At 46.0% G+C, this 16116-nt stretch overlaps 2 protein-coding genes across 2 annotated transcripts; both read right to left on the reverse strand.

Moving 5' to 3' along the window:
• Nucleotides 1-448: 448 nt before the first annotated feature.
• Nucleotides 449-13762, reverse strand: LOC135652864 (pectinesterase 31-like). The gene is made up of 6 exons (XM_065174169.1): nucleotides 13511-13762; nucleotides 13306-13410; nucleotides 13105-13182; nucleotides 1912-2099; nucleotides 1190-1363; nucleotides 449-818 (listed from the first exon to the last, which is right to left on the reverse strand). Exons 1-6 carry the CDS (start codon nucleotides 13754-13756, stop codon nucleotides 656-658), a joined length of 954 nt encoding a protein of 317 aa, XP_065030241.1. The 5' UTR covers nucleotides 13757-13762; the 3' UTR covers nucleotides 449-655.
• A 468-nt stretch (nucleotides 13763-14230) lies between these two features.
• On the reverse strand, nucleotides 14231-15821 carry LOC135652863 (purine-uracil permease NCS1-like). The gene has a single exon (XM_065174168.1). It carries the CDS (start codon nucleotides 15785-15787, stop codon nucleotides 14237-14239), a length of 1551 nt encoding a protein of 516 aa, XP_065030240.1. The 5' UTR covers nucleotides 15788-15821; the 3' UTR covers nucleotides 14231-14236.
• Between the last annotated feature and the right edge of the window lie 295 nt (nucleotides 15822-16116).

Here is a 16116-nt window from a genome sequence, read left to right on the forward strand (position 1 = left end):
AATTCTCAAAACTATACATATATTTCACGCTTTTGCTGCGGTGTCAGCCAACCTCGATTCTGAGCTCTGGTTCTTGCAAATGCTTCTGTTGCTGCTGGTCTTCAAACATCTACACGCCTGTGATGAAACCAGTTAATGCTCGAGGCAAAATTAAAAAAAAAAAAAAATTACTATCTCCAACATTGAAGTAAAAAATCAGCACCAGCACCAAAAATTTAACCTGTAATGTTTGTATAGACCATAGACATTCTAATGCAGAATTATAAAGAGTCGAAAGCAATCCTCCAAATGCCAGAAGAAGTGGCCACGGCAAGAAAAGAAGGTAGCAAATTGCTGCGAGCTCTTCGAGAGTCTCCACACTTGGTAGTCTACTGCAATGGATTAGCATTGCCACATAATCATATATAAGAGACTCTAATTTCCAGTATGTAACTTTAGTAGGACAAAATAATCCACAATAAAACTCTTCAACCACAACGAACATAATTGTTATCTGAATGTTCCATGTTAGGTGTGCAAATATTCCAAAATCGTTTAACTTTTCTATCAAAACCATACACTTTTACCCACTTAATTCACCAGTCAAACATAAACAGAATGACACTCAATTTTAGTGACCACAGCATTCGAATGCTAGACGATATCTTTGTGAACTCTAAGCTGAATGTGGTACTCTAATTGCCATTTTCTGCGCAAGCCAAGGCCAACTAGGGTCTGGGTCTACAAACAAGTGTGATATAAATTGTTCAGCCTCCTCGTCAACCAGTTCTCTTGACCATGTGGCTCTGTTTGTGAGACAACAACCTGGTCCAGAGCATCTGCAAAAAAATAAAAAGGCAGTTGAGACAAGAAACATGCAAGACTATCTCTGAGGCAACAAAGTGATTCATGAGAGACGATGATATTAAGACCATTGGGAAGAAACCACAATGAAGCAGATTCTCTAATTGTCAGTAAAAAATGATCTACATGCACAAAAAATGATGGTTTAATGCAAACATTGTAAGATGGATATTTCCAACCCCTTTTGATAAAACATAACAGCTTTTGATACCATGCGCATTAGATCTATCAATGCAACATGGATTTAGTGTTGTTTAAGCCCTTCCATGCCCAAAACAAATCTTCAATGGAGTGAGCCAGGGCAGTAAGAGGGGAACCAGCTTGAATCTCACAAAATGTAATTTACCTATACTCATAGAAACATGCACTTCGTTCATTCTCAGACTTGTCCCAGTTGTGCCACCCGACAGGTTTGATGCAAGCATCCATCCAAGTATATGCAAAAACAACCCTTCCAAAAGGTCCCCATGGACGCCCAAGATATGCATACGAAGTTCCACCATTTCCAGTGATAATACATCTGCATGGAACAAATATAAGAACACAACTTGCCAACAAACTCAACTTGACATGGAGAGTGTGTTCCAGATATCAACAAGGGAACCAAGTTCTGCAATGAAATGCTAATGAGGGTATATAGCAACTAATTGACAACAAGAGTAGTACGTGATGTATCTTTTCTACTGTGTAAATGCCAAATTGCTGGCATAAATTCTCAATCTAGTGATTTTTAATTCCTAACATACGTTATCTGGCTCAAATTCTCAAGATAATCCTTGGACACAGTATTACGCCTATAATCTTAATCACTTTGTAGTGAAATAACCATGAACAAATATTTGTAAAATCTATAGTTCTGACTTCTGAGAATCAAAAACTAGATGGTGTTTTCTTTTTTCTTTAATTACATGCTTGAGTGTACTTACAACCAGGAGATATTATACATGCAAAAGATCTTTGGCATCAAATATTAGATAAAGAAAAAAACACTAATTTGTTCTGACAAACCAAAATTGTGGAACTTTTCAATTACTAATCTCGTGCAGTTGGTGGAAAGGAATTATGTACCTTAAGAAGACATAACCAGTTGAATCTTGAGAAGATTTTCTACTTTGGGCAGTTATAAATCCTTGGGATTTGCAGTGGATATGACAATGTTCTAGGAGGGCAGTAGAATTCCCAAAAATGAAGTCGACACTTCCTTCAATGTAGCAATCTCTCAGATATTGCTTTCCATGATGTAAATACAGGGTATCCTGCACAAAGAAAGTTTGAACAAAAAAAATAACACCCTGTGATTTGTAGCAAAAATTCTGAACCTTACTGCTCGGTTGGAACCTAAACAGTATTAACATAATATTTCTTTATAACTAAACAGACAAACTTTCTCAGAAGAAACTTATTTCTTTATACACCAATTAGGTGTGATGAGTCATCCAGATTAGTGGCACAATGAGAACTCATCTTATGAAAATTTGAAGGCTTTTAGCTTTTAGAATTCATTTTTTCCTCAACATTGTTCGGTGGTTAATCGCCAACACCATATACTTGGAACTTACATCTTGTTTTGTATCAGAACTCAACCATTGGCAAACATGCACGTTGGACCTAGAATTCCAAATTTATTCCATACTTACATTCAGAATCGAAAATGATGTTCTTAATTTGAAAACAAGAAGCGACCAAATTAGAGGGCTAATTATATATTACCCCTTGTAGTTAGACCTCTTTAGCATCTCAATCCCTATATTTAAAAAATTTACATTAGAATCCTATAGTTATTAAAGTGAAATATCTAACTCCATTTACCATAACATCATCGGGTTTACCAACGAAACCACGAACAATGGGAAAAAAGATAATTTCAACATTCCAATTATGTTTTCAGTAGTGGGGGACGATGACACCACTAGGGGCTACGATTGCTGTTGTGGATGAGGAGGGAAAGCGACGATGTGAGGTAAGGCAAAAGGAGAGGAAGAAGAGAATGACACTGATACCGACGCTCTGCATCTGCATCAACGTTGCTTGCATCTGCATCGGCACAGACGCAGATATAGAGAGACACCTGCAGTTGTGGATGAGGAGGAAAAGCGACGGTGTGAGGTGAGGCAAAGCGAGAGGAAGAAGAGGACAACGCAGATACTGACGCTCTGCATCTGCATCAACGCTGCTTACATCTACATCGATGTCGACGCAGATGCAGAGCGGTGACGCTCTGCATCTACGTCAACGCTGCTCGACAACTGCGTCGGCGCTGATGCAGATGTCCAGCGACCCTTTCGCCACTCTGCATCTACGTTACCAAGCGACGTCAACGCAGATGCAAAGCATTGACAACTGCATCGTCCTCTTCCTCCTCTCCCTTTGCCTCACCTTTCACCGTTGCTCTTCCTCCTTATCTACAACAGCCACTCGTGGATAAATGGAGCTATATGTTTCACTTTCATAGCTATAAGGATTTTAATGTAAATTTATTAACTCTAGAGACCGAGATGCTAAAAAAGTCTAACTACAAGGGGTAATATGTAATTAGCCCCAAATTAGATGATCTTTTAATTCTTAAACATTCCAAATAGTTGATGTTGGTACTAGTATAGTGATAAGTTGCCCAATTGCCAACTGATATCATGGATTTGAATCTCAATCATTCTCTTGTACATGGAAAAATATTGCATGCATTTGACCCATCCTTACCTTGTAGTGATAGAAGTCTCATGCACTGGGTTATCCATTGGACATTATAATAAGATGGACCAAGCTTGATGTGGATATTTGAAAAGGAATTTAGGATGTTATATACAAAAACGAGCACATAGGATGCAAGTTTGCAGTTGTTCTCTGGAATGGTAAATCTTACTGGATCTATCTATTCAAAACTTATTATTTGCATATCGTCTTGGATTTGAGAGTATGTCACCTTTTTTATTGTCTTATGAAAAATGAAATGCATGAATTACAAGCATTTCATGGAATTAAACATGCTTGATCTTTTCAGTTCAATGGGAATATTCTGCACAACATACATACAGTATACACCTTCGTGAAAATGATGGCCATATATATTATGAACAGACCATTACTTCATGAAAGTATAACAATAAAAACATGATATTAACCAAATAAACTCCTTATGACCTTGTACAACAAAATGAAGTGATTGTCATAAAGATACTTTTTTTATCTTTAACGTATAATTTAAAGGATGATAAAAAATTTCAATATTTGGACTTTTTATGGTCCTATATATAGGAAAAAATGAAAACGTTACAGAGCATTTAAGCCATTAGAAATTCCAAAATTACCAACTTATAAGGGCAGAATACATATCTCTTTGTGCACTTTACAGACAAATATAATATTATCAAAGATAAAAGCTCCTTCGATGATGTTACCAATCATTTTCATGAACTAGGTGACAGGTGAAGAGGAAATCTGAGCATTGCCATCACAATCACTAGATCTTCTCTTCAAAATGCTAGGTCCATATGTTGAGCAAATTTCAACATACCATGTATCATTCTGGCCTTTATTGGCCAATCTGGATTGAAATCAATAATAGATAACATCAATTTTCTTTTTTGGAAATGAAGGATTTGAGTTAAGGGTGGGTCTTAGTACAATAGTAAGATTACTCCTTTGCAACTTAGAAGATCAGCTTCGCATCATAGAAATACTCTCTTTATATTTAGAAATTTTTCTTCAAGTCTTGAGCTTATAATAGATAACATCAATTTTCTTTTTTGGAAACGAAGGATTTGAGTTAAGGGTGGGTCTTAGTACAATAGTAAGATTACTCCTTTGCAACTTAGAAGATCAGCTTCGCATCATAGAAATACTCTCTTTATATTTAGATATAGGGCTATGTATATTAATCCTCCAAAGACCCTAAAAAGTATGAGAGTGAAGGATCTGAGTTGATTGAAGCAAACGAAGAGGATCACCCTACAAGGGACTTTTCTCTATTATAAGCTCAGGACTTGAAGAAAAATTCCCCTCTTTGTTTTGCAGCTTTTGCTTGATTAAGTTCCCAGCTGTAAATTCTTGAATTTCCTTCCAGTGACAAAATATTTTCTATATAATCCACAAATTTCAATGTAAACATTTAGTCTTGTAATGCCTTGCTGTTAATATTTGTTCACAAAATCACATATCATTATTATCTTTTATAATAATCTATTCAGCCAATTGATGGATCATTTATAGCTCCCTAGCCTACATAGTTTTTACAGAATCTCTTAATTTTAATGTTTCTATTTCTTTCTTGATTTTGCTTGTTTCTTTACCTGTATCATTTGCTTTCACACATTTTCAATAAAAATATCTAACCGAGTCAATTTATTACATCTGATCACATCGTAATCCTATGGACCAGTAACCATCACTACTGTGTGCAGGTTCATTCAGATACAATGTCCATTTCATCACTCTTATGCTTGGCAATCTCAAAAAAGAAAAACACTGGATCAACTAGGAAAACAAAGAGAATAGCTAAGCCCACATGGCTCAGGATCTCATATTGTTGAATCTTGTGATGTCAAGGAGTTTGTCTCACACTAGTCTTGCACTAAAAAAAAATGAAAACCTAAAATTGCCAGATTGATCCATGTATCTGCAAGAGCAGCTTCAGATCATACAAGGAGACTCACCTTTTGAACTCCATCCTACACTCGATTACAATCCTGCAGAAAGCAAGGGGTAACAGAAGATCCAAACCCCAATCCCATCATTGATCAGGGATGATCTCAACGACATTCAACCGGAGTCTCAAACATGCTCCACAGTTCACCCAACTGAGTCATCACACAAGCTTCAAAGCCCAATTCAGCCAGCCCAAGTCAAGCTCCTACTCAGTACCACATCAGCCAAAATCCCAATCCAAGTGGAACTCGGATTAGGGTAGCATGATGTCACGGACAAACTTCTAAACAGGATGTTTGATGTAATGCTTATATATGTCCGTGTCTTTTGGTATGTTCATGCTTTGTACAGCATGTAGAGGGACGGCAGAAGGCTTAATAGTCCCATTTTAGTTAGGTTGGTGGCCGCTTTAGGCTTGTAAATAAAGGTTGTGTCATAAGGACACGTGTGAGAGATTTTCGATCTGTAATGGACCATTTTACCCTTTGTTGTGCAATTGTTCAAAGCTTGTAAAGTTTGTTTGTAATTTGCATTGTCTATGAAGTGTTTTAGGAGATGTTTGCTTGTGGATCCCGAGTGAGGCGTTTTCTCTATCTTGTTCTCTCTTTTGTGGGTCCTAAGGGACCATGGGAGGCTTCGGGGAGGCTGACCTTTGCGGACGGACATGCAAGGGTGCCGCACGACTTAGGCAAAACCAGCTAAGTCCGTGACAGATGGCATCAGAGCGAGACAAGCACTCATAAAAACACTTAGCATGCAAATGTGGGGAACCTAGCGGGGCTGCGTTGAGGGCAGTCAGCACACGCGTGACCGTTTGGGGGGAAAACGGGCATGGAGATGTAGAGAAAAGGAGTCGCTCGGAGGAGCGGACATCTGACATTGGCATTCAGAGGAATGGCCAACCCTTCGCGCAAGAGGCACCACGAGAACAGGCAAGCTTGGAAGAATGCGGAGCGCACAAAGGTTGGGATGGCTGAGTTTGAGCTATGGCTCAACGTTGACAACTATACTTGATGGTGCTCAAGGCAAGCGAGGCGCTTGGTAAAGGATGAGACCATCCAAGGTGGAATAAGTTGCTCAACGACCAAAAGAGTTATGCAAAGCTCACAGAGGTGAGGGGAATTGCTAGCTCGAAGAATTTGGTACTCATGCATGAGCTTGTATGCGAACGATGGAATGTTCGTGGCCATCCCAAGGCGACCGAAACTCGGTGCCATGGAGCATTGAAATTTTCTCTTCGGTATGTGAAGAATACGTCCGTAGGAGGCTGAAGTGTGCAACGAGTTCAACATGTTGCTAGGCCTTGAGTGGTGCAACGGGGGTTGTATTGACGTGGAGTCGCAATCTAGCAAGTGCGTTTGCAGGAGGCAGAACAATGCACAGTTTGTTCAGCAGATCGAAGTAGTCCAAGGGGATAGTGGTCCCCGAAATGAAGAGAGATGTTGCTCCAACGGGACAGTTATCCAGGAGGGATAAGTCCCGGCTCTCCAAAGGGAGAATCATGTGGAACGAACCTCACAAGTTGAGGAGGAGTACCTCAACAAACAACAACTCCACGAAGCTCAATGGACTGAGCAAGCGGCGAGGAGTCGTCCCATGATCTCGCTCGAGAGAATGCATTGGTAGATGCATTGCGAGATCAAGTGGGGGAGCGACCCAAAGCAACACAAATGAAGGCACACTTGGAGTCAATATGGAGATCGGACTCAAGAGAGGGCTGACCCGTGGAATGGTGGGTGCGAGGGCCACCATCAACTCAATGCAAAAACGAGCGAAGCAACTTGGGTGTAACTTGGCGAAGTACCCAAGTCGCATGAAGGGAGCCAACATAGAATATGGAACATGGAGCGGAGGCATAGTGCTTTCCTTGGACAGAGGTCAAGAACATGAACTCTTGCAGAGGCAAGAGCAGGATCATGTTGTTCCATGGTCGTTTATTCTGATGGAGCGGACTCATCTTGCATGGTGCCAAAGATGAAGGGAGCTTTTGGACACATGCACCTTATCTCGGAGGAGCATTTGATGGAGGAACTAAGGCGACTCAATTTGCGGAGGCGAAGTTGGGTTCAGAAGGCCTTAGCACGGGGCAAGAGGACTCAGAGGCGGGTACTCTTGAAGATGTTAGGATCGGAGCGGCACTAAGAGGGGGGGGTGAATTAGTGCAGCGGTAAAGTGTGATAAACTTTTGACGATTTAAACACTTTCGGAAACTTCGTACGATAAAAGTAATGTTTTCGTTTGAAACCGTTTCGATTGCGTTTTAACTTGAAGAAATAAGTAAGACGGAGATAAAGAAGTAGAGCATTAAAGTGCAACTGGTTTGCAGTAATGTAAATGACAATAAGTAAATGTAAACCAGAGATCACGCCGATTTTACAGTGGTTCGGTCAAATGACCTACATCCACTTGCGAGGCCCCTCTTCGATGAGGCTCCCACCTTCCACTAGCAAATCTCTTGAAATGGAAGAGTAAATACCCCTCTTACAACTTTTACAAGCGGTTCACTCTCTTACAGATTTTCAGCAAGAAAGAAGGAGGTGAACACTAGCAAATTGAAAACAAGAAAGGCAAAGACTCTTCTAAGACTTTTCTATCAATCACTTGCTGCACAAAAAGTTGTATTCTCAGCTGAGACTTGAGGGGTATTTATAGGCCTTAAGAGGATTCAAATTTGGGCTCCAAAAATTTGAATTCTCTTATGTTCCCGATGCTGGCGGTGCCACCGCCCAGCCCAGGAGGTGTCACCGACCAGCTCTCGGGTGCTGGGCGGTGCCACCGCCTAGGCCAATTCAGCTCACTGGTTGGGCTCCAAACTTGGCCCAAACTAGTCCGAACTCGGGCCCAATTGGCCCCTACTTGGGTTATAGGATTAACACCTAATCCTAACCCTAATTAACGTGCTAACTACGAATTTAAAGACATTTTCTAAGCTATTACAAAGTCCGTAAGTCAAGACTTCTTCCGGCGAGCTTCCGGCGAACTTCCGATGGTCTTCCGATAAACTCTCGGAAACCATTTTGCGGACTCCCGACAAGCTCCTAGACTTCACGATTTGATCTTGGCAAGTTCCAATGAGCTTCTTCGGTAAGCTTCGATCTTTCTCGGTGAGCTCCGCGAACTTCCAACGAACCTTCCGGCGAGCTTCCGAAAAACCCTTCGGCAAGCTCCCTACTCATTCTTGGCTAGTTCCGGCAGCATTCCCGACGAACCTTCGGACTTCTGTCGAACTCTCGAACTCCCAACGAATCCTTCGCGCTTGACTCCAGCACTTTGTTTCGCTTTATGTCTTCATCGTTATCGTAGTTAATCCTACACACACAAATCAAAACTCAACTCCGATCTAGACAATTATTACAACGCGAATTGACATTCTGTTGCCCGGCACGTTATTGGTTGGCGCTTCGTCCGATTCTTCGGTGCATCGTCCTCTCTTGCGACTTGTTGCCCAATCGGCGATTGACCTCCGCAACCCCGATATCCTTGGCGCAATTTCGCTCTCCTTGGCCCGATGCCCAACATCCGAAGCATTCAGCCATCCAATATCCTGACGTGATCTCTTCCGGCGCAACGTCAATTCCTCCTGCGTCAACTGTCTAAACCTGATCGAGTAGACCTGCATCGCTCAAAATGCAGTTTAAATCATAAACACATATCAAGTGGTTTCATCATCAAAATACGAGATTCAACAGAATAATATGCCACAGTGTTGCCATTCAAGTTGCCATGAAAGAAACGGTGCGCAGCGGAGATTGTGCTGGTAGGGGCAGAGGCCCAAGATCCAAACAATGGTACACTAATTACAGCGAAGTCGGTGGACTTCGGGAGCTACTAGGCGATGAACTGTCCTAGAGCGGTGCTTCATCTAGGTGTGACCCAAGAGTGGGTGGATGAAGGTCGATTGCCAAAGGAGCGAACAAAATCGAAGGTGGAAGAGACCCTGCGATGTATTGGTAGAGGCCACACATGGAGGGATCACAATTCGAGTTCATCCCATAAGGATCAGAATGCAATGGAGATGTCACCAGGAGGCGACATGGTGCAGCAGATCGTGGTGGAACAGTTCGTGACAAATGCGATACACACGATCTAGTCCCGTGAGGGACTAAATCATATGGAGGTATGATCGGGAGCTACTGGAAGCTCCACTTCGGTGAACAACACGACGGCAAGAATGGCTATGGATTCAAGGAGTGAAGGTCATGGTACCGCAGAGGCGGGTCTTCCGTGCATACATCGAATTTTGCATCGGATGAAAACCTTGGTCATTAGCATATGGGGGTTGTGTTCCACCAAGGGAAAAGTTCGAATGCAAATACCAGTGAGTCCCATGGGAGGGACTTGATCATACAAAGGTATGATCGAAGCAGCTGGAGAGTTGGACTGCTCTAGAACTCATATTCGCTTAAGGGAGCCCGGCAAGTCAGAGGACAAGGTCGAGTAAGCGAACGTTGCTAACCAAGGAAGCTAAGGAGAACAGAATCGGTGCAAACCCTATAATGCGATGGCAGAGGCCATGCATGAGAGTTGTGCGATGGCAGAGGTCATGCATGAGAGTTGCAGTCTGTCTTTCCATCGACCAAAGGGAGCTGCTTGGAGAACACAGAGGTGTTGAAGTAGGGGATCGAAAGGGGGCGAGGAAGCGACGATGAGTCCAGAGGGACTTAGCTACCCAAAATCAAGCATCAGTTAGAATGGAGGTGGACTCGGAGGAGTGCCACAGAGACATATCTACTGATTGTGACAAAAAGGGATGCAGATGCGAGGCGACGGATAGTAGGGCCATGGGCATGATAGCGTCATGGTACCGTAGAGGCGGGACTTCCGTGAAAGTCATTGATCCCTTACTCTCATGGAGGGAGAGCGCTTGGTCGTGAAAGGGGCCGAGGAGGTGGAGCATGCAGAGGCAAACTCTAGGTACCGAGACAAGGCTGAAGGGCAGAGGCCAAGAAACTTCGTAAAACCGATGTCAACGAGCTTCTCATCAAGATAACCGAAAATGAAGGACTTCGGGTCAGGCAAGAGTGCATGACCAAGGAACGAAGCAGGCAGTACGCGGTGCTGTACCTTTGCTACTCAGTGGAGTAGGCGGCAGGGTTGATGGAGAAGACGGTACAATCCCAGAGGCGACCAAACCTATGAGAGAATTACTCCAATTTGGGGTGAAAACTTCCTGCATTCCAGAAGTTCGATGGCATTGAGAAGGTGAATCACAGTAACTTACTCGACGCAAGGAGTGCAAATACTTCAAGTGCTTCAGAAGTGTGAGCAAAGAGCAGGCGAAGGCCAGTAACCAGCTCGATGCATGGAGTACAAACTCGAGGAGGCGGGCGAAGTCAAGTAACCTTTGTCTTCTCAACTCTTAAGAGAATGGGCGAAACTGAGTACCCCAATTCTCTTATCTATCCAGCAAAGGAGCTCTGTATATGTTCAAAGACCCTTCAAAGATAATGGAAGACAATAGTTGTTAAATCCTCACCAACGGTGATCAGTGTTACTGAGAGTAGATTGTCCGCTTTATTTCCCAACGAAATGCCAATCGAAAGCGGAAGTGATGCGAACCTACTTGGATATGACAACTAAGTTAAAGAAGAGTCAATGAGCAAATTTTGTGGAGGAAGGACCCAAAACTTCATAAGTTTGTGAGACGATGCTCGTTAAAGCTCCAACAAGCATCCACCTAATTCAAGCAGCATGAGGCATTTGAGAGACTAGCGCAGTAAGGATGGTCTTTTCCTTCATTTGGAGGATTCGCAGGAACCAACAGAGATCAACACAACTCAGCCAACCCCACACTAGAGTCAAAGTCATTGGCGAGTTGAAGCAGCATAGCGGATTAAAGGTTCGACTACTCAAAAACAACAGCGGAGAGCAGCTGGGAGCCAAGAGGCGCATTACAACTGGAGCAGAAGATTGAAGACTCGGCAAAGGCGAGGAGTTGCAGTGTTGACAAAGGCTTCGACGAGGACGTCGAAGGAATAAGTGGGGGAGAATGTCACGGACAAACTTCTAAACCGGATGTTTGATGTAATGCTTATATATGTCCGTGTCTTTTGGTATGTTCATGCTTTGTACAGCATGTAGAGGGACGACCGAAGGCTTAATAGTCCCATTTTAGTTAGGTTGGTAGCCGTTTTAGGCTTGTAAATAAAGGTTGTGTCATGAGGACACGTGTAAGAGATTTTCGGTCTGTAATGGACCATTTTACCCTTTGTTGTGCAACTGTTCAGAGCTTGTAAAGCCTGTTTGTAATTTGCATTGTCTATGAAGTGTTTTCGGAGATGTTTGCTTGTGGATCCCGAGTGAGGCGTTTTCTCTATCTTGTTCTCTCTTTTGTGGGTCCTAAGGGACCATGGGAGGCTTCGGGGAGGCTGACCTTTGCGGACGGACACGCAAGGGTGCCGCACGACTTAGGCAAAACCAGCTAAGTCCGTGACAATGAGGCTAACTAAAGTAGCCACAAGGGGAGTCAGCCCTAGTCCTAAAGGGAACAGGACTTCCCATCAGCTGGCTCTAACCAAAAGTCCTAAAACCATCGGGACTTTCTACGCCTCATAAGCCTTTAAAAGAAAGGGGTCGCAGCCCCTTGAAAGCATCCCAAAACCAGTCAGCCCTAAGAGTTCCTTCCAGTCAAGAGTTAGAGTTAGAGAAGAGGAAGAGAAGGAGAGTTTGAGAAAAGAGCATCAGCCTTCTCCCTTCCGACTTCGACAGCCCTTCTTCTTCTTGTTCCCCAACCCATTGTAGCAGCGTTGTAGCAGAGAAACCATCAGACTTCAGCCGGCCTTGCAGCTCTTGAGGAGATCAAGTTGACAGCAACAAACAAACAAACAAGGCACAGCCTCCTTCCCTTGCAGCAGAAAGTTCTTGGCAGAAAGGAGTTGGAGAGTACTACAATCAGCCGGTCCTAGTTGCTGCTTTATCCCTTCCACAAACAACACTGATGTCTTCAATGTCTGCCTCATCCAAATCGCAGCCTCTTTGAAGCTGCAGAATTCGGCAGCAAGCAAATCTCAATAGCTCCTTCCAACCTGCGGCAGCAAACTTCAACCACAGAAAGAGATCTTCTTCAAAAATCAGCAGCTTCGTCTTCATCTTTGACTTCAAAAGACACAGCAGCAATAACAGTCCTTCTGCAGCCCCTAACCGAGGTGCGGATGGTTGAGAGGAACGGAGGGAAGAAAGAGAGAAACCAGCAGCAACCTGCGTTCTGCCGAGAGCGTTTTTTCAGTGCTTGCGCACGAGAAACTCTAAGCCTGTGTCGCTCAAGAACTCTTGATTCCTATTTTAGGTACTTCTGATTCTCTGCAAGAGTAGATTAAGATTGCTCTTTCAAAGTTGTATTTATTTATTTCAGTAAAGGCGCAACTCCTCCATCGAAACTTTCCATCCGAGACGTGATGGCTCGATGGATCGTCAAACCTAAACCCCATACAGACCAATTATATCAAAACTAATCCCAAGAACTTGCAAATTTGCCTTATTATTGAGTCTCTAGGTGACAACAAATTAAATTCAGATCGAAGCTTTTCATCTCAAGGATCATTAAGCTGATCCAAGCAGAGGACCCATCAACTTCACACAAGAACATATCATCAATAGAGTGAGTGGGAGGAAGGCCGGTACCTGCCACCCGAGGAACCTGCAATTGTAGAATGCGCATCGGTCGGCAGTTACCCGGACCGCTACAGCCTGCCCCGAACCCTACACGTTCATCCACAAGAACAAGATATGTGTCGGTGCGTTTCTACAGCTAGAAAAGATAGCACGGTAGCAGTAGAAAAAGGGGAAGCAAAGGACGGGCTCAAGGGCACGAATCAGCTAGACCTGGGGGGCTTTGTTCTCGAAGGTGATGTTCTCCGCGATGAAGTCCTCTCCTTCGACGATGGTGCTCCCGCACCCGAAAGTCCCCGTCCCAATCACTCGAGACGGCTACAAAGAATGGCGGAAAAAAGGGGGAAAAGGAAGCACGTTTTATGAGTCCATGATGATCAACAAGTGCGTGCGCGAGGTGGGGAGAAGAGCGTGAGACCTGGTGGTGGTTGATGCGGGTGGCGGTGTTGTCCCAGGAGAGGATGGTGGACTCGGGGCGGGAGGCGGCGAGGGTGATGAAGTTCTTTGTCTTGGGCACGTAGACGGGCTCCCGGTACAGGCCCGGCGCCACCTGTATAACTGTCCGCACCCGGTTCGAGAGCGGCACCGCGTCGATCGCCTCCTGCACCGTCCGGAATTCGCCGCTGCCGTCCGTCGCAACCCTCAGCACCCGATTGGAAGGCATCTCCTCTCTCTCTCTCTCTCTCTCTCTCCTCTCTGTTACCTGTTGTTGTAACCTTCGTTTCGGTTCCTTCTCCTACGGCGGGAAGGGCGTTTGCGACAGCGAGGTCGGTCGACTCCACGGAATCGTTCGTCTTCACGCGTGGATAGATATCATCACATCTGCTTGGACATCACGCTACTTCTGACTGCTGGGTCTCCGAGCGGAACCGGTCCGGACCGACCGGCCAATTGAATTCCAAATGTGCGACACACTGACGTGATCAATTGAGGCCCGCACCGGGCAATTGCGATCCAACACAGTTCGAGAAGGTTACCGAGTCGAGCATGGAGACGAGACACCCGCCATTAGCATGAGCAGCTTAACGATGTTTGGGAACTTGTGCAAATCCAATTGATTCTTTTGGTACAATAATACCATGCATTGATCCTCCGATGCATTGCGTCCCATTTTCGTATGAAGATTTACAGAGAAACGAATGGCCTACAATTTGATCGTCCAATGCCGAAACAGGGGCTCCTCCAATGCCGGAGGAGAAGAAGAAGACAGCGTCACCTGGCAGTCATCACGACCACCTCTCCTGCTGCAGAAAGCAGAGATAACCAAGTAGATGCCCACCGACGAGAAGAAGCCAAAGAACCAGCTAACGTTGTAGATGAAGACGAGCGCTCCCGGTACAGACTTCACCACCCTCACCCTGTGAAGGAAGCCAGGGACTACCGGCGCGAGGCTGGCCATGACCGTCGCCATGGCCACCACGTTGTATCCCCCGGTGTAGTAGTACCTCCCCGCCGCGCTGCTCCAGTAGAGCTCCTCCACGTCGAGCTCCATCCGCCGCACGACATAGTAGTCCGCGAGCAGGACGCCGGCTATCGGGCCCATGACCGCCGAGTAGCTGACGAGCCACGTGTATACGAAGCTGTCCGTGGACCTAAAGATCCGCCATGGCTGGAAGAGGATCGCCGTCAGGGCCGTGAGCAGCGCGCCGCCCCTGAAGCTGAAGGTGGCCGGACGGAAGCTCACCAGCGCGTTGGCCGGAGCCACCACGTTGGCGGGGATGTTGGTGGTGACCACGGCGAGGGTTATCCCCGGGACGGCGAGCAGCTTGGCCAGCGTGCCGTCGATCATGGAGAGGAGCTCGATGGGGTTGGAGACCACCCGACCGAAGATGACCATCGTGGAGGAGGTGACGGCGAGGCCGACGAAGGCGAAGGCTCCCATGTAGAGGGGGAGGCCCAGCTGCCCTGCCACCTGGTCCGCCTGGCTCCTGGCGTAGCGAGAGAAGTCCGGGATGCTCAGTGCCACTGCCGCCCAGCTGCCGACGTTGGCGGTGAGCGACGGGAAGAAGAGTGCCCAGAATTCGGGTGGCGACAGCCGGGGCGGCAGAGAGAGCATGGGGCCGAACCCACCGGCGCTGCGGTAAGCCCAGCCCAAGAGCAAAGCGGCGAGCAGTGCAAGAATGGGAGCTGAGATCTTCTGTAGCGCTCTGATGCCATGCATGCCCTTCCACAGCAGCACGAGCTGGGCCGCCCAGAAGAGGAGGAAGGCTGCGAGCTCCAGCGGCGAGGTGGCGAGCCACGGGAGCGGCGTCGCGTAGGGGGAGAGGCGGAGGGAAGCCGGGAGGAGGAGGAAGACGGCCTGGCCGCCGATCCAGGTCTCGATGCCGAACCAGCCGCAGGCGACGAGTGCGCGGAGGAGGACGACGACATGGGCGCCGCGGACGCCGAAGGTGGCGCGGGCGAGGACCGGGAATGGGACGCCGTAGCGGGTGCCGGGCTGCGCGGCGGCGAGGAGTGGCCCGAGGAGGATGACCTTGGCGGCGACGACGACGGCCACGCCCTGCCACCAGGACATGCCGGCCTCGACGAGGCTACCGGCCAAGTAGTAGGACGGGACGCCCACCACGAGGCCGATCCACAGGCTGGCCATGTCCCACGCGGTGGCGGTGCGCTGGGCGGGGGTGGTCGGGTGGAAGTCAACGTTGCCGCCGGGAGCGGCGCCTCCACCATCATCGTTCCCGCTGGGCAAACACATGGTGACCAAACTTTCGTTAGCTGCAGCGCGATGCCTGCGGTTGTTGAAGGACATTAATATAAAATGGATGGATGCGATGCCCGCGGAAGTTAAAAGGACATTAATATAATAAGGTAAAGGACAGTCGGGACACCGAAGGGTGTTGACAACGACGGAGAAGGATTATTGCAGAAGGTAGAAAGAGGCAGGAAATAGGATAAGAGAAATGATGTCCGAAAATAATTTCAGAAGAGCCCAATGTTGTTGTTTGTACAACAAAAATAAATAAATAAAAGGCAAATAATGCAACAATAATTTCCCTTTGCAAGCATCACTTAGAATCCCAAGTA

The sequence above is a fragment of the Musa acuminata genome, chromosome BXJ3-11 (assembly GCF_036884655.1).
Source record: "Musa acuminata AAA Group cultivar baxijiao chromosome BXJ3-11, Cavendish_Baxijiao_AAA, whole genome shotgun sequence".
NCBI classification, from domain to species: Eukaryota; Viridiplantae; Streptophyta; class Magnoliopsida; order Zingiberales; family Musaceae; genus Musa; species Musa acuminata.

Excerpts from the sequence above, each read along its gene's own strand:
- LOC135652863 (XM_065174168.1), bottom strand. The coding sequence starts at position 15,787 with ATGTGTTTGCCCAGCGGGAACGATGATGGTGGAGGCGCCGCTCCCGGC.
- LOC135652864 (XM_065174169.1), bottom strand. The coding sequence starts at position 13,756 with ATGCCTTCCAATCGGGTGCTGAGGGTTGCGACGGACGGCAGCGGCGAA. Across the intron at positions 13,183-13,305 it reads TCGAGAACAAAGCCCCCCAG|GGTTCGGGGCAGGCTGTAGC; the intron begins GTCTAGCTGATT and ends ATGAACGTGTAG. Across the intron at positions 1,364-1,911 it reads ACTGGTTATGTCTTCTTAAG|ATGTATTATCACTGGAAATG; the intron begins GTACATAATTCC and ends TGTTCCATGCAG.